Below are 23,137 nucleotides of genomic sequence, written 5' to 3'. Positions count from 1 at the left end.
GTGCCTTGTGTTTCTTCTCTTGCATTTGAGGGTATTCCTCTAGGTTCAGTCTTCCCTTTAATCCTTTTCTGCTTTCTCTCATTTATACTTATGCAGATGAGGCCCAAATAACTTCCAGAAGACAGTGAAATGGACTGGATTACCATCGTGATGCTTATTACTAGCATGGTGATTCTGTGATTTAATTGAATCTGTGAAAACTGCATCTTTGTAGTAGATGGATATTTGCTGAGATGGAGGAGGTTTCTTTCTTAGGATGTAGGCTCACCAGCAAAGTCTGGCCCAGAGTGATCCCTTGGACTTTTTTCTGCAGAAACTAATGGATATAATCTTATTTGGAAAATCTTTCCAGTGAATGAATATGGGGGGGTGCATTGTATAAAATAAAAGATCTTGACCTTTTATTTATATGTATATATATATATATATTTTTTTTTTTTTTTTTTTTTTTTTTTTTTTTTTTTTCTTCAGTACGCAGGCCTCTCACTGTTGTGGCCTCTCCCGTTGCGGAGCACAGGCTCCGGATGCACAGGCTCAGCGGCCATGGCTCACGGGCCCAGGTGCTCCACGGCATGTGGGATCCTCCGGGACCGGGGCATGAACCCGTGTCCCCTGCATTGGCAGGCAGACTCTCAACCACCGTGCCACCAGGGAAACCCGACCTTTTATATTCTTTAGCATACTTTCTTTTCCTGGTGCCCTGTACCCTTTTAGTTCGTACATGATGAGAGTTAACTAGATGTGAGGAGGGTGCAGCAATGGGGAAGGGAGGAGGCAGTTAAGAGGTGACCAGCAACCCAAAAGCATAGTTAATAAAACAATTGCACAAAAATAAATTTAATGTTAATTGATCTCATAAAAAGTCTGCTATTTAAAAGTACATTTCCTATTCTGTAAATATCATTGGAAAGTGTAATAATAATGCAGGCATGGGCATGGCAATTCTGGAGAAAATTATTTCTTTCCATAAGTTTCTTATTAAAATACCTCATAGACTTGTTCAGAGGATTAAATGAGATCTGCTTGCTTGTTATGAACTAAGCTCTCAAATGCTATATATTGATACATTTACATACATATGTATTCCTGGACTGTACATTTCATAAATTGGCGAACAGGCACGCCTCCTGTTGCTTAATTTACAGCTAAAAATTATAATCTGTTGTCTCTTTCCTAAGTGAGCCCCGCCCCTCCTTTTTCTCCCAGTATTGGAACCCTGCTTCTCTTCTCTCTTCCTTACTCCTTCTTCCTTTCTGTCTCAGCCCTAACCTTGTGCTTCACTGTGGAACTCCCCATTACATAGCTCTCAGGAAGAAGTGGCCAAGGAAAGGGTGTGCTGCACCAGAGAACTTCCTGTCTGATTGCTGAGAGGCATTTCTTAGTGCAGCTGGCACCATGTGAGATCTGTTACGCCTGTTCTCTTCCTTGGAGATGTCTTTTTCTTATTTATGTTCTTGTCAGATCTTTCACAAATGCACTTATATTTTTTATCATGGTTACCTGTAAACCAGTTAACCCCTCTAGGTAATTGAGAACTGATTATAATTGTAATTTTTTTTACTTCCAGTTTGGGATATAATGGGAAAACTTTAAATTTATTTATTTATTTGTTTGTTTTTATTTTTTTTGCGGTACGCGGGCCTCTCACTGCTGTGGCCTCTCCCGTTGCGGAGCACAGGCTCTGGACGTGCAGGCTCAGCAGCCATGGCTCACGGGCCCAGCCGCTCTGTGGCATGTGGGATCTTCCCGGACCGGGGCACGAACCCGTGTCCCCTGCATCGGCAGGCGGACTCTCAACCACTGCGCCACCAGGGAAGCCCAAAACTTTAGATTTTCTATAGACTTAAAGATTAGAGCTAAATCATTGCTTCTTGGTATTATTTTAACTTGACAGTTATTAGAAAAATAGAAGTATGCTTATCTCTTTTTGGGGGTATATGTCCAAATAGGAAAAACCAGAAAATCCTTAGTTTGTAGAAATGATGTATTGATTTGTAATTATACCATTTCTTTATTTACAGGTAGGCGAAAACCGAGAGTACATCGGCCTCGTTCTCCAATATTGGAAGAAAAAGACATCCCACCCCTTGAATTTCCCAAGTCCTCTGAGGATTTAATGGTGCCTAACGAGCATATAATGAATGTTATTGCCATTTATGAGGTACTGCGGAACTTTGGTACAGTTTTAAGGTTATCTCCTTTTCGCTTTGAGGACTTTTGTGCAGCTCTGGTGAGTCAAGAGCAGTGCACACTCATGGCAGAGATGCACGTCGTGCTTTTGAAAGCCGTTTTGCGTGAAGAAGACACTTCCAATACTACCTTTGGACCTGCCGATCTGAAAGATAGCGTGAATTCCACGCTGTATTTCATCGATGGCATGACGTGGCCAGAGGTGCTGCGGGTGTACTGTGAGAGTGACAAGGAGTACCATCATGTTCTTCCTTACCAAGAAGCAGAGGACTATCCTTATGGACCAGTAGAGAACAAAATCAAAGTTCTGCAGTTCTTAGTTGATCAGTTTCTTACCACAAACATTGCTCGTGAGGAGTTGATGTCTGAAGGGGTGATCCAGTACGATGACCACTGCAGGGTGTGTCACAAACTCGGGGATTTGCTTTGCTGTGAGACCTGCTCAGCAGTGTACCATTTGGAATGTGTGAAGCCGCCTCTCGAGGAGGTGCCAGAGGATGAGTGGCAGTGTGAAGTCTGTGTAGCACATAAGGTTCCTGGTGTGACTGACTGCGTTGCTGAAATCCAAAAAAACAAACCGTATATTCGACATGAACCTATTGGATATGACAGAAGTCGGAGGAAATACTGGTTCTTAAACCGAAGACTCATAATGTGAGTAAATCTGGTCTTAAATGTTTGTATGTATTTAAAATTAAGCCAACTTGCTTCATGATTGATGTAGAGCTGTGCTGCTGATGTGATGTAAACCTTGGTGATTTAATAATGAGTTGTATAGTTTAATAATTTCTAACTTGAAAGAATATGTACATTAAAACAGTTTTTAAAATTGTAAGGAAAGAAGGGTGTATGAAAAAAAGCGAAGTACACACCACGGTACTCAATGCCTAGGATGGAAAGCAGAACGCTACTCACTAGGTGGGATGCCACATGCCATTGTGGGCCCTTCCCCCGTTAGATTCCCTGCAGCCCACCATGAGGTAATCTGCATCCTAACTTCGGTGTTAGGATTTTCTTGCTTCTCTTTTTAGTTTTACTATATTTGTATATAAAATGGAGCAGCGAGAACAAAGAAACTGTCTAAGGAAAGATCCGTGGGCTTCCCTGGTGGTGCAGTGGTTGAGAGTCCGCCTGCCGATGCAGGGGACACGGGTTCGTGCCCTGGTCCGGGAGGATCCCACATGCTGAGGAGCGGCCGGGCCGTGAGCCATGGCCGCTGAGCCTGCTCGTCCGGAGCCTGTGCTCCTCAACGGGAGGGGCCACAACAGTGAGAGGCCCGCATACTGCAAATTAAAAAAAAAAAAAAAAAGATCCGTGCTGCCATGATTGGTTGCAGCCTCCCAGGAGAAGTTAAGCCCAACAGACTCCTGGTCATAGTTTGGCTTGTGCTTTCCTGAGGGTTTTCACGAGATTCTTCCAGGCAGGACAGTGGGAAGGGCGGGAGGAAGACTGGGAAAGTGAGGGTGCTTGGCAGGGTTGTAGCGTGGACTTGGTTTTGGACGTCCTGTAGAAGTATGGTCAGAGGGAGTGGGTTACTTTGTATTTTCAGCTTCTAAAGCTTTTCTTTTTTAGATATTTTATTTATTCATTCATTCGTTCGTTTATTTATTTATTTTCTTTTGGCTGCTCTGTGTGACATGTGGGATCTTAGTTCCCCGACTAGGGATCGAACCTGTACACCCTGCAGTGGAAGCGCGGTGTGTTGACCACTGGACCATCAGGAAAGTCCTCAGCTTCTAAAGTTTTCAAAGCCTTCTTCAGGCTCTCAGAATTAGGTCAAATTAGAAAATTTGTGGTGACATGAAATGAAAGAGCAGGCATGGAGAGGAGAGAAGGAACTTCATCAGCACATGGTCAGGCCAGGCCAGGTCCAGAGAAGTATCTTAGCCAGGTCCACCCTTAGTTTTTAAAGATGATACAGAATAAACAGCGAATTTTAGAATTTTGTACAGTTGTCTTCTTGTAGTGTTGCTGTTGAGAAATCTGAATCCATTCATTGATTCTTTTTGTATATAACCACTTTGGACTTACCTGGAAACTTGTAGAATCTTCTCTTTGCCTTCAGTGTTTTCTGCAGTTTTAGAGTGATAGGGCCTTGTGTGGGTCTGTTTTCATCCATTGTGTGTGTGGTGGGCACTTGCTATCTGACAGTTGAGTCAGTTCTGAGAACTTCCCTTGAGGACTTCCTCCTCTCCTTTTGCCTGTTTTTTTAATCTTGAACTATTTATTGAATGTTGGGCTTCCTATTTTGGTCTTCTGATTTTATCTTTTCGCTCCAGTTTTCCTCTTTGTCTTTGTCCTCTTTGGAATGTGCGTGCGCTTGTGTGTGTGTGTGTGTGTGTGTGTGTGTGTGTGTGTCTGTGCATGTGTGTTGCTCAATTTTTCTAGAAGATTTCCTTATCTTGGTCTTCAAGCCCTACTATTATTTTTTCTATTCTATAACATTTTTATTTTCTAAGAGCTCTTTTTTTCTTAAAATCAAACTCCTTTTTAAAAAATAAAATAAAATCTTAGTTTTTTGTTTTCTGGAAATAATAATTTCTCTTACTTTCGAGGATGTTATTGATAGTTTTTTCATGTGTTTTTCCCCACTGTGAATGGGCTGTTTCTTCCAGGCTGCTTCCTCCTGCCGTGTGTATTGGTCTGTCTCTTCCATCCTCAGATGTCTATTAATCCTTAATTTTCTGCTCCTGATAAACACTGCGGGATTATACAGCTGATTGGAAGTTCTGAGCAAGTGTGTAGGCCATATCAGTTTTGAGCTTAATCGTTGGGTGATTTTCTTAATCTTTTTTCTTGGTGGTCCCTGATGTCACTCACTATCTTTAGTCCTTCCTTCTGAGCTGGTCAGGTGGCCCAGAGAAGCCTTTTCTGGTGTTCTGCTTGGAGCATGAGGGTTTGGCTGGCTGGGTGGTGGAGGTGGGCTGCATTTACTATGCACACCGCATTTACTGTGTACTTAGCCACTCGGTACCTTGGTTTTCTGTACAATACCTTTGTTCACACCTGCGCCTGGTGTCCCCTGGTGCAGAGAACCTCACTTTTACCTCCTGTAGAGACTAAACCTTTAGTGGCTCGAAGTGGATAGATAGGTGGCCTTGGCATCTGCTCCTAAAACAGCTTTCAAGCACTTCTCTGCTGTCGATACTCCCCTCCTCATTTTGGTGATTGTTGGTTCTCAGCTCCACCCTTTATGTTTCGGATTGGGCTTTCTTGGCTCTGGTTAAAGACGGTTATCACTTGTCCATTTGCTTTCCTGCTTCCAAAAAATTTTTTGTTGTCTCTCTTATTTTCTCTAATCTTGTAAGTTTAGATCTTTAAAAATATTTCTTTAGTGGTTTTAAGAGGGTTTCAAGAGGGAGCAAACTGAGATGTGTGGATTCAGTCTATTACCTTAATCCAGAAACTGATATGAGAAACAGTATATGAAGTTTTAAAAGTTTTAAATATACAAAGTATATTTTGTATGTTTTGGTTTAGATCAGTTATTTTAAAATTTTGTATAAGTTTTTTTTTTTTTTTTTTTGCCCCCGTATCTCCCAAATATCTGGTTGTGGTGTTTATTGTGCCATCTTTCTCATATCGTGCTGTGGAGATGTAGCATGGAAACTTGTGTTGGCGAGGTCATTACAAATGGAAAGATAACTGTAACCACATTTTGGTTTGAAGTTTAATGCGGTCTTTCATTCTATGTGAAAAGTCAGTGAGACTGCCTTTCAGGGAGCCTGGTGCTTGTACTCTCTAGATGTTCCGCACAGCAGTTTACAGACCCTATCCACTCAGTCTCATGTGCCTTCCCGGAAGGGCTCAGAGTCATCAGGATTGCTGTGAACAAATCAGGAAGTAAATGAAATTTATTCTGTGCTCCTGTTCTCCCATTCTTATGTTCCCTTCCCTGTCCTGCCTTTCTTCACCCTTTTTGGATGTTCATTCTCACTGCCTCTCACTTCCTTCCCTGTGCTGCTGTTTTGGGCCCCAGACATGCCAAAGGTGCTTTGTCCACATATAGGTAGGCCTTGACATCTGTAATGTAAGGCTTATCACACAATAGTCAGTGGTGTAGGCCTTGGTGTTAGGGACCTATAGGTGGAACTAGTTGCTGATGGGTTAGTAATAACAATAGCCAACATCAACATTTATTGAGCACTTAATATATGCTGTACAGTTCTTTTGTTTGTTTGTTTGTTTTTTGCTTTTTACATATTATATTTACGTAGAAAAAAAGGAAGTTAAAATTTCAACAGCTTTTTTTTTTTTTTTTTAAACAAAAAGTATATCCCAGCCAGGAAAATGGGTAAATCTAGAGAGAGCCTCAAGGAGTTTATTAAACTGTCAACTCGCCCTACAGGCAGTAACAGATTTAATTTATCATTGGATTGAAAAGTTCATTTTTATATAACCTAAATAGTAAATTTGCCTTTTCTCTGAAAATTTTATACACAATTTTCTAACCTTCAAAAATGGCAAAAAAAATCAAATTATGTTTATAAATGTTTGTTATTTCAGTATATAAGAACCTTTTTCTTTCTTTTTGACATTTACGGTTTCACAATATATATCTTAAATTTGTATGTTTACTTTTTTTTTTTTTTTTTGTCTTTATCCAGGTCATTTATTACTAGACATTTGTCATACAGAGTGGTTAAATATTAAAGCTCTGAAACTAGCCCTGGTTTGCATTCCTGGCCTTGTTAATTACAAGTTCTGTGTCATATTAAAGCACCTACAACCCTTCTAAGCCAGATTTTTTTCACCTATAAAATGAGAATTGTCATTGCTTCATGAATTGTGAATGCTTGTATGTTTGTTTATTTATAAAATGTATGTATGTATTTATTTATTTTTGGCTGCGTTGGGTCTTTGTTGCTGCACGCGGGCTTCCTCTAGTTGCGGGGAGCGGGGTCTACTCTTTGTTGCGGTGCGCGGGCTTCTCATTGTGGTGGCTTCTCTTGTTGCAGAGCACAGGCTCTAGGCGCGTGGGCCTCAGCAGCTGCGGCAGGTGGGCTCAGCAGCTGTGGCTCGTGGGCTCCAGAGCGCAGGCTCAGCAGTTGTGGCACACAGGCCCAGTTGCTCCACGACATGTGGGATCCTCCTGGACCAGGGCTTGAGCCAGTGTCCCCTGCATTGGCAGGCGGATTCCCAACCACTGCGCCACCAGGGAAGCCCCTGTATGTTTACTTTAGTAATCAAGATACTATTTGTGAAGTATACCTAGTATTTTTATTATTCTGATATTTACTTTAACAGCTTTATTGAACTGGGTTTTTTTTGTTTTTTTGTTTTTGGCCGTGCTGTGCTGTTTGCGGGATCTTAGTTCCCCGACCAGGGATCGAACCTGTGCCCCCTGCAGTGGAAGCACAGGGTCCTAACCCCTGGACCACCAGGGAATTCCCTGAACTGTTTATTAATTTATGTATTATAAAATTCTATTGTTGTAGATGTACAGTTCTGTAATTTTAGTAAATTAACACTGAAAGTCCCACATCCCAGGAAACATTTTCTTCGAGACAAATCCAAGTGGTTGGTTACTCCACATTTCAGTCATTCTGAAAGTGGTCTCATATCTGTTTGCAGTTAATCTTACTCCCATTCTCAGCCTTAGAAAATCACTCTGTTGTTTGTATAAATTTGCGTTTTCTAAACATTTCATATAAAAAGAAACATATAATGTTATTTTGTATCTCAGTTCTTTCACTTAGAATAATGTGTGCCTTACAGTTTTCTAATAAGCATTTTATATGTACATTTTTTCATTAACCCTCACAACAACCCAGTAATGTGGGTACTATTTTTGTACATTTTATAGATGAAGAACTAAACTCAGAGAAGTTAAATAACTTGCTCTAGGACTTGCCCAAGACTCTATGGCTATTAGGAAGTAGGACCTAGAATTTTTTTTTCAGGACCTATTTATAAGAATATTCTCTTTTCTTGTTTCTTCTTTTCTTTTTTTTTGACCACACTATGTGGCTTGCAGGATCTTAGTTCCCTGACCAGGGATTGAATCCGGGCCATGGCAGTGAAAGCGTGGAGTCCTAACCACTGGACTGCCAGGGAACTCCCAAGAATATTTTCAATAACTAATTTTATACTGTAGTCTAGTTTCCAAGCCATCATCTTGAGAAGTCTGCAATTTGCCTTGTTTTAGCTGTTAAAAGCAATGCTTATAACTGGGGGGAGAAAGATAGTATAATGGTTTGGGCTCTATTGGGACTGGGTTTTTCTGAGATCTTATAAATTTGAAACACAGGCATTTTTAGAAAATATGGCATAAATTAAGTGGTGTTTCAAAAAAGTTCTGTTTCTTGATAATTCAATATCAGTATATAAAACAACACTCAGACAAGTAGAAGAGAAGACCTTTTGAATGTGGTTAAATAGGTGCAAAGCTTTAAAATTACAGGAGTGAAAGGACTTAAGAAGGTACCCATGCATGGATTTGTGGTACATTACCAATGAAATGAAATAATCTACTTTTCTAAATTGCACAAATTCTTTAAATTACATGTTTGTCAGGGAAACTATTCACTTACATTTATTTGCTTTAAAAGCTTTAGTCATAATCTCTCAAATTGCCTTTCTTATTGCATAATAAAGTACACGGAATTTAATGAAAATCTCAGATGAACAAGTATGATACTTTTTTTCATGTGTTGTGACATTTTGACTATCTTCTTTGTAAAAAGTCAGATACAAAGATTTTTTCAATTTTTAAAAATATTTATTTATTTATTTGGTTGCGCTGGGTCTTAGTTGTGGCTCACCAGCTCCTTAGTTGCAGTATGTGGGCTCCTTATTTGTGGTATGTGAACTCTTAGTTGCAGCATGCACGTGGGATCTAGTTCCCTGACCAGGGATGGAACCCAGGCCCCCTGCATTCGGAGCACCACCAGGAAAGTCCCTAAATATCATTGTTAATAACAGTTGTTCCTTGTGAATAATTTGAGTAAATGTGAAAGATTTTACATCCTTAAAAAATTTAGATCAAAACAATTTCCGTTTAAGCGCCCCCTTGTGGTAGATGATATGTGGACTCCTGATGAAAGTTTTGAAACCATGTAAATTGCTCAGCTTATGTTATGTGGAGATCTGGTATATGTTTTCCCTGGAAGTCCAGAAGCTTAAACTGATAAATCAGTGGACTTACTGCCCAAGAGGGTTATGTCTAAAACAAAGTCTGGGGCAGTGAACACTTTTTAATTGTAGTGCTAATAGTTTATAGAAACTTTTTTCTTCTTATTGCTTTTATTTGTTTAATACTCATTTAAAAATATGTTATTTGAATAGGTTAGGGATTAAAAGAAAAGTTCTTACACATCAGTTTATAGTCTGCCTGAGGAACCAGGATACTTACTGAGCAAACAATTTAGAGATCAGTTTCAACCTGTTATGTAAGAGGGCCAGTCTTTCTTAAATATTGCTTTCATTCTATCAATCCTTTGCTCTCAAATTGGGACTTCTAGTAAAATAGGAACTGCCAGATTAGACGAGCACCGTTTCCTGTCACTGTCTGTTCTGAATAAAATTACCTTGAACACAGCATTTTAAAACTCTGCATTGTTTCATTTTCCAGATGAACTAATTTATGCTTTTTAACCTGTACAGCTTTCCACCTGCACCTCCACATTCTAGCCATAAGCCACCTATTTACTCGCTGACTCAGTTGCCATCAGACCTACGCCTGTAATCCTTCTGCCTGTGTCCAGTTTTGCATACCAGCAGCCTCCTGGGCAAGTCCACATAGCAGGCACCTCAGATACAACATGTCTAACACTACATGCATCACTTGCCCCCATTACGTACCCTTCATTCAGTGTTGCCATCTTAGTAAATGGGATCACCATTCTACTGGCTGCTCAAGCTAGAAACCTGGGAATAGTCTTTTGTCTTATGTTGTTTGTTACACCTTTTAATTACCTCTTAAATATTGAATCCATTTCTCTCCATTCTCACTGTCAACATCATCTTGATTAGACTAGTTTAGTAGTCTCCAAACTGGTGTATGGGTAGCTCCCCAATTCTGTTCTCTGTTCCATAGCTGGATTATTATTTTTTTAAAAAATATTTATTTATTTTGGCTGCATCAGGTCTTTGTTGTAGCACGCGGGATCATTTAGTTGCGGCATGCGAACTCTTAGTTGCAGCATGTGGGATCTAGTTCCCCGACCAGGGATTGAACCTGGGCCCTCTGCATTGGGAGCGTGGAGTCTTAGCCACTGGACCACCAGGGAAATGCCCATAGCTGGATTATTTTTAAAACAGCCATTCTGATCAGGTCTTTTCCCCCCAAGTTGAAAAACCTTTCAATTACATACTTCCATTTGCTCTTAACAGAAAGTTCACAGATCCCTAATTTTGTGTATTTATTTCTTTTGCTTCCCACCACCCAAAACAAAATCAATAAAAAGCAAACTAAAAACTCGCAAAGTGTTTCAACTAACTTATCCTTCAAGTCAGCCTATTTATGCCATTTCCTAGGGCTTTTTCCCCTGAATTTCTCTCCCTCTTGCACTGTGAAACACATCTTTTTTTAAAAACACCCATTAAACTTGTAATTATTTACTTTAAGGTAAATATCATATACTTCATCAGATGAAGAACATAATAGCAACCCTGCAGATTGCACCCACTACGTGCTGTCAGTGTTCGAAGCACTTTATATGTTTTAACTTGCTTAATCCTCACAACAGCATTTTGATGTAAGTACTGTCACCCCATTTTTCAGATGGAGAAGTTGAGGCAAGAGAGAGGTTAAGTAATTTATCCAGTATCATACAACTAGTAAGTGGCAGAATCAGAATTCAGTCCCAGGCATTGTGACTCCAGAATGTGTGCTTTTAACCTCCTTGGGCTGCCTTTAATCTCTGACTCCTGAACCGCATTCGTTTCCTGTGGCTGCTGTAACAAGGCAAAGTGAGAGATTAATTTACTCACAGTTATGGAGGCTAGAAGTAAAAAATCAAGGTGTTAGTGGGTCCACTCCCTCCAAAGGCTCTAGGAAAGAATTATTTTCCTTGCCCTTTCCAGCTTCTAGTGCCCCAAGTGTTCCTTGGCTTGCTGGCAGCATAATTCCAATCTCTGCCAACCTCTGTCTCTTCAAGAAAGTCTAGGCCTTTTCTGTCAAGTGCCTCAAAATTCTTCCAGCCTTTTCCCATTTCCCAGTTCCTAAGCCACTCCCACGTTTTTAAGTATCTGTTATAGCAGCACTTCCTTTCCCAGTATCAAAAATTTGTTTTAGGGGACTTTCCTGGTTGCCCAGTGGTTAAGAATCCGCCTGCCAATGCAGGGGACACGGGTTCGAGCCTGGTCTGGGAAGATCCTACATGCCGTGGAGCAGCTAAGCCTGTGTGCCACAACTACTGAGCCTGCGGTCTAGAGCCCACAAGCCACAACTACTGAGCCTGTGTGCCACAACTACTGAAGGCTGCATGCCACAACTACTGAGCCTGCGCTCTAGAGCCCGCGAGCCTCAACTACTGAGCCTGCGTGCCACAATTACTGAAGGCTGCATGCCACAACTACTGAGCCCGCGCTCTAGAGCCCACGAGCCACAACTGCTGAGCCCGCGTGCCACAACTATTGAGCCCGTGCTCTAGAGCCCTTGGACCACAACTACGAAGCCTGCATGCCACAACTACTGAGCTTGCACTCTAGAGCCCGTGAGCCACAGCTGCTGAGCCCGCGTGCCACAACTACTGAGCCCGTGCTCTGGAGCCCGTGGACCACAACTACGAAGCCTGCATGCCACAACTACTGAGCTTGCGCTCTGGAGCCCGCGAGCCACAACTACTGGGCCCGTGTGCCACAACTACTGAAGCCCTCATGCCACAGCTACTGAGCCTGCGCTCTAGAGCCCGCGAGCCACAGCTACTGAAGCCCGCGTGCCTAGAGCCCATGCTCTGCAACAAAGAGAAGCCACTGCAGTGAGAAGCCTGTGCACCACAATGAAGAGTAGCCCCCGCTCGCCACAACTAGAGAAAGCCCATGTGCAGCAACAAAGACCCAATGCAGCCAAAAAAAAAGTTAAAAAATTAAATCATTTAAAAAAAACATGAAATCAAAATCTGTTTTAGTTTCCTAGGGCTGCCATAACAAATTGACCATAAAATGAGTTGTTTAAAGCAACAGGAGTTTATTCTCTCACGATTCTGGCAGCTAGAAGTTTGAAACCAGTGTCAGCAGGATTGTTTCTTTCTGGAGGCTCAGAGAGACTCTGTTCCATGCCTGTCTCCTGGCTTCTGGTGGTTGCTGGCCTTCCTTGGCGTCTCCTGGCTCATAGGCAAAGGCACATGACTCGAATCTCTGCTTCCACCTTCACATCACCTTCTCCACGTGTCTCTTTGAATCATCTCCTCCTCTTGTAAGGATAGCAGTCATTTGATTTAGGGCTCACCCTAAATCCAGAATGATTTCATCTCAAGATCCTTAGCTAATTACATCTGCAAAGACCGTATTTCCAAAAAAAGTCACATTCTACGGTTTCAGGTGGACATACCTTTCTGTCAACCCACCACACTAGCGTTCCTCACTCTTAGTTTCTGTGGGTTTGTTTAGAAATGAAACTCAAAACGTACTGTTAGTCATTAACCTCTTACTTATCTTGCCTAAGTAAAAGCCAAACAGACTTTAAAATGTAGGCATATAATCTGTAAGTTTGCTGTTAATTGTATTTTTGGCCCATGTTTTCATTCCATTCTGTCCTCCCCTGCCACCCTGTCAACTCCTTGAGCTGAGCAGTGACTTCAGGGAAGCCAGGCCAGTTTGGGTGTGCAGAAGGAACGTTGTGGAGACAGAGCTTCTGTAGAAACCAAATTCTAACCCCATGAACAAAGGTTACTTACAAAGTGATGTATATTCATCTAGGAAAGCAGTTGTCACTTTTACAATTAGAACAAATAATCTTGGTTATATAAACTGTGTAAATGTGCCCAAGTATATCAATATTAAAACTTCTTTGAAAGCATTAGCTGTTATTGTTCACTCAGTTTTGCTACTTTATGCTTTTGATGAATTTATCCTTCTGTAGCTTCAAGAAGAAAAAAAAAGGTCATTGTTGAGTATTATCTTTGATGAGCAGAATAAAAAATAGAGCTATTTTTACTTTTTTTTTTTAATATATATTTTTGGCTGCGTCAGGTCTTAGTTGCGGCATGTGGGATCTTTCGTTGCATCTTGTGGGCTTCTCTCTAGTTGTGGCATGCGGGCTCCAGAGTGCATGGGCTCTGTAGTTGCGGCATGCGGGCTCAGTAGTTGTGGGCGCGGGCATAGTTGCCCGCTTCATGTGGGATCTTAGTTCCCCAATCAGGGATTGAACCCGTGTCCCTTGCATTGGAAGGCGGATTCTTAACCACTGGACCACCAGGGAAGTCCCCAAATAGAGCTGTTTTTAGAGGGACATTGACAGAACTGTACATTTAGGGGAAGAATATCAGGGTAGTGACGACTGGAAAACATGCTGTATGAGGAATAAAGTATTTGAGCATGTTTGGCCTGAAAAGAAAAAAATGGGGTAAAATTATAGATGTTGTGAAAGAGTTGAAGGACTGTGTGTGGAGGAGGTGTTAGGTTTATTTCAGAGAATTCTAGCAGGCAGAATCAGGATGGATTGGTGGAAACACTAGGTGTGTGTCATCTCGTAAAAGGAAAAAACTTTCTAACAGAGCAGTTCCAATCTAGAATGGCCCACCACCATATGAAGTTGTGAATTCTCTGTTAAGATGGAAATTAAGATTAAAATTAAGATTAAGTGTTCTCTGTTAAGATGGAAATGATGCAGATGCCAGCATGGGCTAAGTCAGTCAGCTGATAAGGATGCTTTCAGTAGCCTGTGAGTTGCTTGAAAAATTGGACAGAATGTCCATTTAATTAAATTTGTTCCCATAGCATCTCACTTTCATGTAGAAATCTTATGCATATAAATTGTTTTCTACCCAAAAAACGTTTTTATGTAGAATGTTTTTCTTGTTCCATTGAAATTTGTAGATATTTCTGAATCAAGAGGACAAAAGCAAACAAGGAAAGAATTTGATATCTTTAAACAGAGGAAAAATCCTTAAGATTGAAATCTTAGAAAACAAAGAATTAGGCTGTCCTGTAACTCTTGTGCTCCGTCAAAGCTCACTATGTACTTTTTATTTATTTATTATTTATTTTTGGCTGCATTGGGTTTTTGTTGCTGCGTGCGGCTTTCTCTAGTTGCGGCGAGGGCAGGCTACTCTTCGTCGCGGTGCGTGGGCTTCTCATTGTGGTGGCTTCTCTTGTTGCAGAGCTCAGGCTCTAGGCGCACGGGCTTCAGTAATTGTGGTACATGGGCTCAGTAGTTGTGGCTCGCGGGCTCTAGAATGCAGGCTCAGTACTTGTGGCACACGGGCTCAGCCACTCCACGGCATTTGGGATCTTTCCAGACCAGGGCTCGAACCCATGTCCCCTGCATTGGCAGGCGGATTCTTAACCACTGCGCCACCAGGGAAGCCCCCTGTTAATCTTTTTATTTAGAGGATTCTGACATCTTTAACATTTTAAATTGGAGTAGACCATTGTTACCACTCAGTCATAAAAAGTCAGTAGAAATACCCACTGTAGAGTGAAATCTAGAGTAGCTTAAAAAAATGATTTTCAGAAATTTTTGTAAAAAGCTTCTAACAGAAATATATTAATATCATATGTCAGCAGATGCTGATTTGAAAGAAGGAAAACAGGGACCCTTTATTACTCTCTTTTTCTTTAAAATGTTTGATAATTTTGATATCCTTTTATTTATCCATGATTTAATATATCCCTTCTTCAGAATTATTGAATGTCTCGTTCCTGGAATTCTGCTACATTTTAATTTATTTACTACCTTACTAGTAACAATAATATTTTCTATTTATTGATCACTAATGATGTTTTCCAGACACTATGATAGATGCCTTATTATAATACCTTTATTTACCTTATAATATCTTACAGGGTCCCTCAAGACAGGTACTGTTATCCCCATTTTACCAGTGGGGTGAATAAAATGTCTCAGAGGCTCAGAGGAGTTGTGTCTTGTCCACGTTCACATATCTCATTTAAAGCCATATCTTTCTTAAGGTGCTCTTCTTTCAGCTTCGTGAGTTTACCTTTGAGCAGACAGGAATGTTAGACTCTTCCTTGTTAGGTACCTCACACACTCTCCTGAATTTTTCTGAATGAGAGAAGAACTGAGTCACATATGTTTCTCGAAGTCTGGTCCTAGACATTAATTTGCCTTGTGTTTTTAGTTATTAGTGTTGAAGTCTCCACCTCCATTACAAGTGACTGGCATCTTCAGAGAGATTTAAGCAGGAAAAGAAGCTGCTGTGCTCTTCTCTCCAGTTTGAGCTTTGATTGTCCATCAAGAAAGAGAGATGAGGCATTGTTACTCGATTGAGATGACTCCTTCAGGGACCAGAATTTAGCAGAGCATTTACACCATTTGGATGGAAATGTTTCTAAACTATACTGTAATGTGAACCTGCTCTGTACGTGCCAAGTACTGAACATAGTTTAAATATTTTTGGTTAAAGTTCTGCTCCTCGTATTGTTACAGTGATGAGCTTAAAGTTGATTGAAGTGTAACCAAGACTGTCCTCCACCAAGTACTCACACGCTCTGAATTTTAAGGTCCTGTTTCTGCATGCCATGTTTTTAGATATCTTTCTTTGCTGCTATACTAATTCCTCTCTTGCCACTACTACAAGCAAATTATTTTATCCTAAGCTGCTATGGGCTAGGAAATCAAAATAATTAGAGGTTCAAATAAAATGAGTACCTTGAGTTTGAATGAAACTTGACAGGATCTCTTATGAGCAAATATACTGAGCTTTAATGCACAATATTTGTGTGTATTAACTTCCACTGGATAGATAAAATTGTCAGGTAAGTGCCATTTTGTCTAACATCAAAATGTTTTTGTGCTTTTTTTAAACAGAGAAGAAGATACAGAAAATGAAAATGAAAAGAAAATTTGGTACTACAGCACAAAGGTCCAGCTTGCAGAATTAATTGACTGTCTAGACAAAGATTACTGGGAAGCAGAACTCTGCAAAATTCTAGAAGAAATGCGTGAAGAAATCCACCGGCACATGGACATAACTGAAGACCTGACCAATAAGGCTCGGGGCAGTAATAAATCCTTTCTGGCGGCAGCTAATGGTGAGAGGGAAATTTTCTTATTTTACTTTTTGTTACATTTCTTGGTATGAAATCACTACAAAATATGAAAATATATTAAAATTTTCAAGTATGGTTATTTTATTTTAATTCTCTATATTTCATTTTCTCAAGAGAACCTTGTTCATCCTAACATAAATTAGGGATCCTATGCATTTTAGTGTTTTGTACCTTGCCTTGCTCATTACTGATATTCCCCAAATTATATTTGTTTGTTTCTTTAATTCAAGAATTTTATTAATAAATCTTTTAGGGAGTCCTATTTTTAATTATGAGAAATGGTATTCCTTTAAAATTTACTCTTTGCTTTTTTTCTAATAAACTTTTAATTTGAAGGAAGTTTATTTTTGGAATACATTTTTCTGAGAGGAGATGGTTTTTAAAGTTTGGTAGGTTAATTCTTTGTTTAATTTTGAAATATTCCTGCAGAGTATATAAACATATACATGTTTATAGAATATGCGTATTTATTATAGATCAGATACAACCTAAACTGATTATTTTTTCTTTCATCCCTTAATGTTTTTTTCTCCCCCTGACCTTTTTGGTCTATTTTTCTTACGGCTATGAGTGCCATAGGTTTTGAACTGAAAATACGGACATATAGACTGATAAATATTTGTATACTTGATAGAGTAGGCAACAAGATAGAATATTTGAAATTAGAACCTTTATAGAAAATCAGAGATCTTTGGTCATCCTACCTGTGCTTTTTATCTAATTTAGATGATCTAATTTGTAGGTTTAAAAAAAAAAGTTTAATCCCCATTAAATGGCATGAGGGAAGTTGGGATGAACGTGTAACATTTTGGTTTGGAAAAGCTGGCAGTTGAAGATCAAGGGGGAGCTATGTTTGAAAGTAAGAAATAATATGGCTCTAAGAAAAGCAAGTAATTGGTTTATAAATTTTCTTTTTCTAAATAAAAATTCTTTAAAAAAGAGTGATTGAGATACTTCCATTGATAGGTTTAGTGTACTTAGCAAGAGTAAATGCAGCTTGGGGAAATAGGAACTGAAAACAGTATAGATGTATACATAGGTAAAAGGATATAAGGAAACGATGTAAAAAAGGATCCGGGGTGACTTGGATGACGAAGAAGACAGAAACTATACCAATTAGGATTCCTCTGTTTGAAATTGTTGTTCTACACATGTCCTTAGATGTTCATATAATCATTGGCTTAGAATTCTTACAGGAATTAGGAGTAGAGAAGGTGAGCGAGAGTAAGGAATTAACTCCAACTGCCTCAATTTAATCACTTTACCAGAGAGGTCAGTGTTTTTCAGTGATGACTTTACAAGGTTTTTCTAATCCTAGGAAACCTACAATTTAGGAAATATTGATGAAAGTGAAGGTAGAGAACATTTAAAGAAAGGAAATGTAAACAAGGAAATTAAAAAATCCATAAAGAAGTACCATGGGTGCATGGCATTGGCATTAAAGATGTTTCTTCTTGTTTACAAACGTTGTACTCTAGTTGGTAGATTTATTTCTCATGAGAGTACAGTTTAACAATTCTGAAACTGGTTTACTGTGTATAACAGGATTGACCAAATAAATATGTTGTAATGAAAACAGAACTTCTGTCAGAGAAGTTACAAAAAAACAAGAGAGCAGTGCTTGAATGAACCACACACGTACCCCCTGCCACACACAGATAGATACAGAAACAATAAAGATGTATATATACATAGGTTAGTGTACATATATACATTTTCTAGGTCTGTTGGTGCCCCAGTAGTACCAAGTACACATAGTGCCCAGATCACGACTTCTTTTCTTTTTAAGATGTTGGGGGTAGGAGTTTATTAATTAATTAATTAATTTTTGCTGTGTTGCGTCTTCGTTTCTGTGCGAGGGCTTTCTCTAGTTGCGGCAAACGGGGGCCACTCTTCATTGCGGTGCGTGGGCATCTCACTATCGCGGCCTCTCTGTTGCAGAGCACAGGCTCCAGACGCACAGGCTCAGTAGTTGTGGCTCACGGGCCTAGTTGCTCTGCAGCACGTGGGATCCTCCCAGACCAGGGCTTGAACCCGTGTCCCCTGCATTAGCAGGCAGATTCTCAACCACTGTGCCACCAGGGAAGCCCCAGATCACGACTTCTAAATCTCATTCTCCAGGGGTTCCCTGGTGGCGCAGTGGTTGGGAGTCCGCCTGCCGATGCAGGGGATGCGGGTTCGTGCCCCGGTCCGGGAAGATCCCACGTGCTGCGGAGCGGCTGGGCCCGTGAGCCATGGCCGCTGAGCCTGTGCGTCCTGAGCCTGTGCTCCGCAGCGGGAGAGGCCACAGCAGTGAGAGGCCCGCGTACCGGAAAAAAAAAAAATCTCATTCTCCAATTAAAAAAAGAATCGAGACTCCTTGAGAATTCTAGGGCTGGGGCAGAGAAAATACAGAGTCTGGAATATCTTGCAGTGCTGGAAAGTAAGGAAGCACAGAAGGAAGGAAGGAGGGAAGGAAGTGTGTTTAAAGGATATAGGACTCATGTGTTTAAAGGATACAGGACTTACCCGGAAAAGCTCCCAATGGCCAAAAGCTGGACCGATTTGAGCAACAAAGTAAAAATGATAGTATTGGATCATAACCCAAAGAATATTATTAATATACAGGAGTCTATGCTGATATAACTTGTGGTCTGCACCCGTGCTGTAGTATCACTCCACCCAAGTTGAAAGAAAATTAGAGCCATTAGGGGTTTAGTGACTTGCAGAAAGTTATGGGACTTCAGAAAGAAATGTTTCCAAATGGGGCTCTGTTTTCTCATTTTACAGTGGAGGCCTGAAGATTTAGTAGCCTACCCCCAGGCTCACGTAGTTAATTCAGGTCAGATCTGTGCTAGGTCCTGGGTCTCTAGGTTTTTGTTACTGTACCACACTGCCCAGACTGTGGGTCTGTGTCAGCTTAACAGGTTTTCTCCTATGGCAGAGGATATCACAGTAATCTATATCAATCTCAATTTTAAAAGATAGACTAATTTTTCTTTCTTTTTTAAAAAAGAAATTAGAGCCTATATTAGCATGTATTTTCTAGAAGTGAAGATAACCAAATCGATTGAGTTCTCTAAACATCAAAATGTTACTGGTAATCTTGATCCTTATTTCATAGTTCTTAATGCTTTTAGCAAATTTATCTTTAGTAACTTGTATTGAAACTCTTAAGTGGCATTTGTAGTACTTTTATACTTGGTATATATGGAAACATAATTTTTTATTTGTTTTATTACAGAAGAAATTTTGGAAACTATAAGAGCCAAAAAAGGAGACATTGATATTGTTAAAAGTCCAGAAGAAATAGAAAAGGAGAAGAATGAGACTGAGAATAATAACTCCAAAGATGCTGAGAAAAGCAGAGAGGAGTTTGAAGACCAGAGTCTTGAAAAAGACAGTGATGACAAAACACCAGATGATCCTGAGCAAGGAAAATCTGAGGGTAAAAACATTATTTGGTTAAAAAGAAATATTTCATCAGTGTTATTTATGAAAACTCCAGTTTTACTTGCAAAATGAAAATGAATCTTTTTTATTGCAAACAGCTATTTAATTTTACATTTCTGAAGAGATTAGGATACCCTTCCTCCTTATAACATGTACAGTCATTGTAATGAGTTTTATATATTGGTGGATTTGCTATAATGTTATACCCATATCTCTATTTATACTTCTTAATAAGGTGCCATTTCTCTATAAGATTTGTTGGTGAAAATCAGTGTTTTTATAACAGAATATACACTTTTGTATGTGATATAATACGTTCCTTTTTATGTTAACTACTTAAACATTCTTAATATATCAAATATTCTTAAATACCCTTTGGATTACCTGCTGCAGAATTATCCCAGAATCTAATTGCTTCAAAATGGCCATCGAATAGAAGCCAGGTTTTTTGGTGATCATTCATTTTTAGTAGTTGACTGAATGTGGCCATTTGTCCTAAAGCAATTTTAAAGGATATCTTTAAAGTTTTGTTGTGCATTTTACTGTAGAGCCAACAGAAGTTGGGGATAAAGGTAACTCTGTGTCAGCAAATCTTGGCGACAACACAACAAATGCTTCTTCAGAAGAGACTAGTCCCTCTGAAGGGAGGAGTCCCGTGGGGTGTCTCTCAGAAACCCATGATAGCAGCAACATGGCAGAGAAGAAGGTGGCATCTGAGCTCCCCCAGGATGTGCCAGGTACAGAGGGCAGTGTATCAATGCCTCTGTAATGGGGGGGAAATCCTTCCCTTTAGTAGTAAAAGCTGAATGTCACCTAAAACTTTAAAGTATGTGTTCATTCATGCTGCTTGCTTACATAAGTGCCATCCCTGATTGCTAAGTTGTCACCTAACATTTGGAGTTTGACAGATGTTCTTGCATTTAGTGCTTGAAACTCATCATAATCTTCATGCTTTTTAAAGTTCATTTAGCTGTTTTTGTCTAATAGACTTATTTTTATATTTTATCACCAGACCATAGTGGCAGATATTTTGGTTTTAAGTACTCACATACTAATGGCTCAGTGTTGAATGATTTGACCATTCCAATTCTGTATGTACTAACAGATTAATTTTATGTTTGCATGTGGTCATGTAAGTTTTTTTTAACAACATCTCAAACCATAATGTTATAATAGAAAACCATTGTCACAATATATTTTGACGTGAAAATGTAAGTTAACCAGTAATAAATATTTTAAGCTTTTTAAAATTAAAATTATACTCAAAATAAGTTATATCACACCAAGAATGTTATTATGCCTTTCCTTTTGCCTTTTTTAAAAGTGAAAAAAAAATTTTTTATTATATGAGCTGTGTGTATATTTTTGAAAAACAAATTAGAAAATTTAGATGAGCAAAACAAGAAAAGAAATACTGGTAATCCTATCAAAAGTCAATAATTATAGTTAATACTGTATTGGAAATCCTTAAAGAGTTTTTCTGTGTATTATAAGAATGTCATATAGTTCTTTCCTTTCCCCCCGCCCTCTTTATTTTAGCCATTCTGGTAGGAATGTAAGGATATCTTATTGTGATTTGAACTTGTAGTTCCCTGGTGACTAAGGATGTTGAGCACCTTTCGTGTGTGTGTGTGTGTGTGCGTGCGTGCGTGCGTGCACCTATATATATATATATATTTATATATTAGTCATTTGGATAACTTCTATTGAGACTTGCCTGTCAGTTCTTTTGTTCATTTTCTATCAAGTGGTATCTTTTGTGTGTGTGTGGCTGTTTCATTGGCTGGGCTAAGTCCAGTCCCTCTACTCCATCCTGACTGGAAGCAAAAGTTTCTCCATTGATATTTTAAAAAATGTTAACCCAATCTCATCATACTCCTGGAATAAATACACTTGGTTGTGATATGTTCTTGTTCTTATGTATTGTTGCATTTCATTTTTTAATATTTTGTTTAGGATTTTTGTGTCAACTTTCATGAATGAGATTGACTTGCAATTTTCTTTCTGTGATAATGTCTATGTCAGGATTTGATGCCTAGGTTATGCTGGCCTCATAAAATGAGTTGGTACAAGTTCCCACTTTTCCTTTTGTCTGCAAGAGTTTCTGTGGGTTGGTGTTATTTATTCCTTAAATGTTTGCTAAAGTCTTCTGGTCCTGGAGTTTCATTGTGGGAAAGTTATTAATTGTAGATTTCATTTCTTTGGTAGATAGTAGGCTATTCATATTTTCTGGTGTTTTCTTGTGTCAGTTTTAGTAAATTTTATTTTTCTAGGAATCTACCATTTCATTTAAATTTAAAATTTTATTGACATAATAACATCCTATGTTTTAAATGTTTATAGCATCTGTAGTGATCTCTTTTTTCAGTCGAGAAATTGGTTATCTGTTTTCTCTTAATCATTTCATAAGACTATTAACAATTTTTATGAGTCTTTAAAAAAATAACTTTGGGCTTTGTTTGTCCTCTCTATATTTTTTCTCGTTTTTTATCTTATTTTTATTTCATTCCTTTTATTTTTTTTCATTTTTGTGAATTTTTCTTCCCTGTCTTTTTTCAAAACCACTCTATTGAGGTATAATTGATATACAAAAAGCTGTACATATTTAATATATACAACTTGATGAGTTTGGAGATAAAGATATACCTGTGAAACCATCACCACACAATCTATGACATAAACATATCCATCACCTCCAGAAGTTTCCCATACCCTCTTTTTATTTTTTATTTTATTTTTTGGTTGTGGACCATTTTTAAAGTCTTTATTGAATTTGTTACAGTATTGCTTCTGTTTTATGTTTTGGTTTTTTGGCCATGAGGCATGTGGGATCTTAGCTCCCTGACCAGGGATTGAACCTGCACCCCCTGCACTGGAAGGCAAAATCCTAACCACTGGACCACCAGGGAAGTCCCTCTCATACCCTCTTCTTTTTTTTTTTTTTTTAACATCTTTATTGGAATATAATTGCTTTACAATGGTGTACTAGTTTCTGCTTTATAACAATGTGAATCAGTTATACATATAGATATATCTCATACCCTCTTTATTATTTTTTTCTTCTAGCTTCTTAAGATGGATGCTTTGATTATTTTTAATTTTCTATGTCTGTTGTCAAGGCTATAAATTTCCCTCTATGTACTGCTGTAGCTGCATCTCACAAACTTTAATGTGTTATTTTGTCTTTATCATTCAGTTTAAAATACTTTCTAATTTCTATTATGAAGTGTTTTTTTTAACCCATTGCTTAGTTAGAAATATACTGTTTAATACTCAAACATTTAGAGATTTTCCTTTTTTTAAAAATTAATTATTTAATTAATTTTTGGCTGCTTTG

At 39.0% G+C, this 23,137-nt stretch overlaps 1 protein-coding gene across 3 annotated transcripts in view; it reads left to right on the top strand.

Annotated features, from left to right (window-relative positions):
- BPTF (bromodomain PHD finger transcription factor) overlaps positions 1-23,137 on the top strand; it is a gene marked incomplete at its 5' end in the record, with an annotated part of 142,575 nt that overhangs the window by 31,901 nt on the left and 87,537 nt on the right. For 2 of the 3 annotated variants that reach the window (XM_079725122.1, XM_079725120.1), the window contains 3 exons: positions 2,022-2,844; positions 16,127-16,350; positions 19,592-19,795. In XM_079725122.1, the coding sequence (XP_079581248.1) occupies positions 2,022-2,844; positions 16,127-16,350; positions 19,592-19,795 (1,251 nt within the window). Of the gene's footprint in view, positions 1-2,021; positions 2,845-16,126; positions 16,351-19,591; positions 19,796-20,348; positions 20,538-23,137 lie in introns of all 3 variants that reach the window. The other variant, XM_079725121.1, reaches the window with a different exon arrangement.

The sequence above is a fragment of the Hyperoodon ampullatus genome, assembly GCF_949752795.1.
Source record: "Hyperoodon ampullatus genome assembly, chromosome: 19".
Classification (NCBI taxonomy): Eukaryota; Metazoa; Chordata; class Mammalia; order Artiodactyla; family Ziphiidae; genus Hyperoodon; species Hyperoodon ampullatus.
This window is presented reverse-complemented; position numbering and strand designations above follow the sequence as displayed.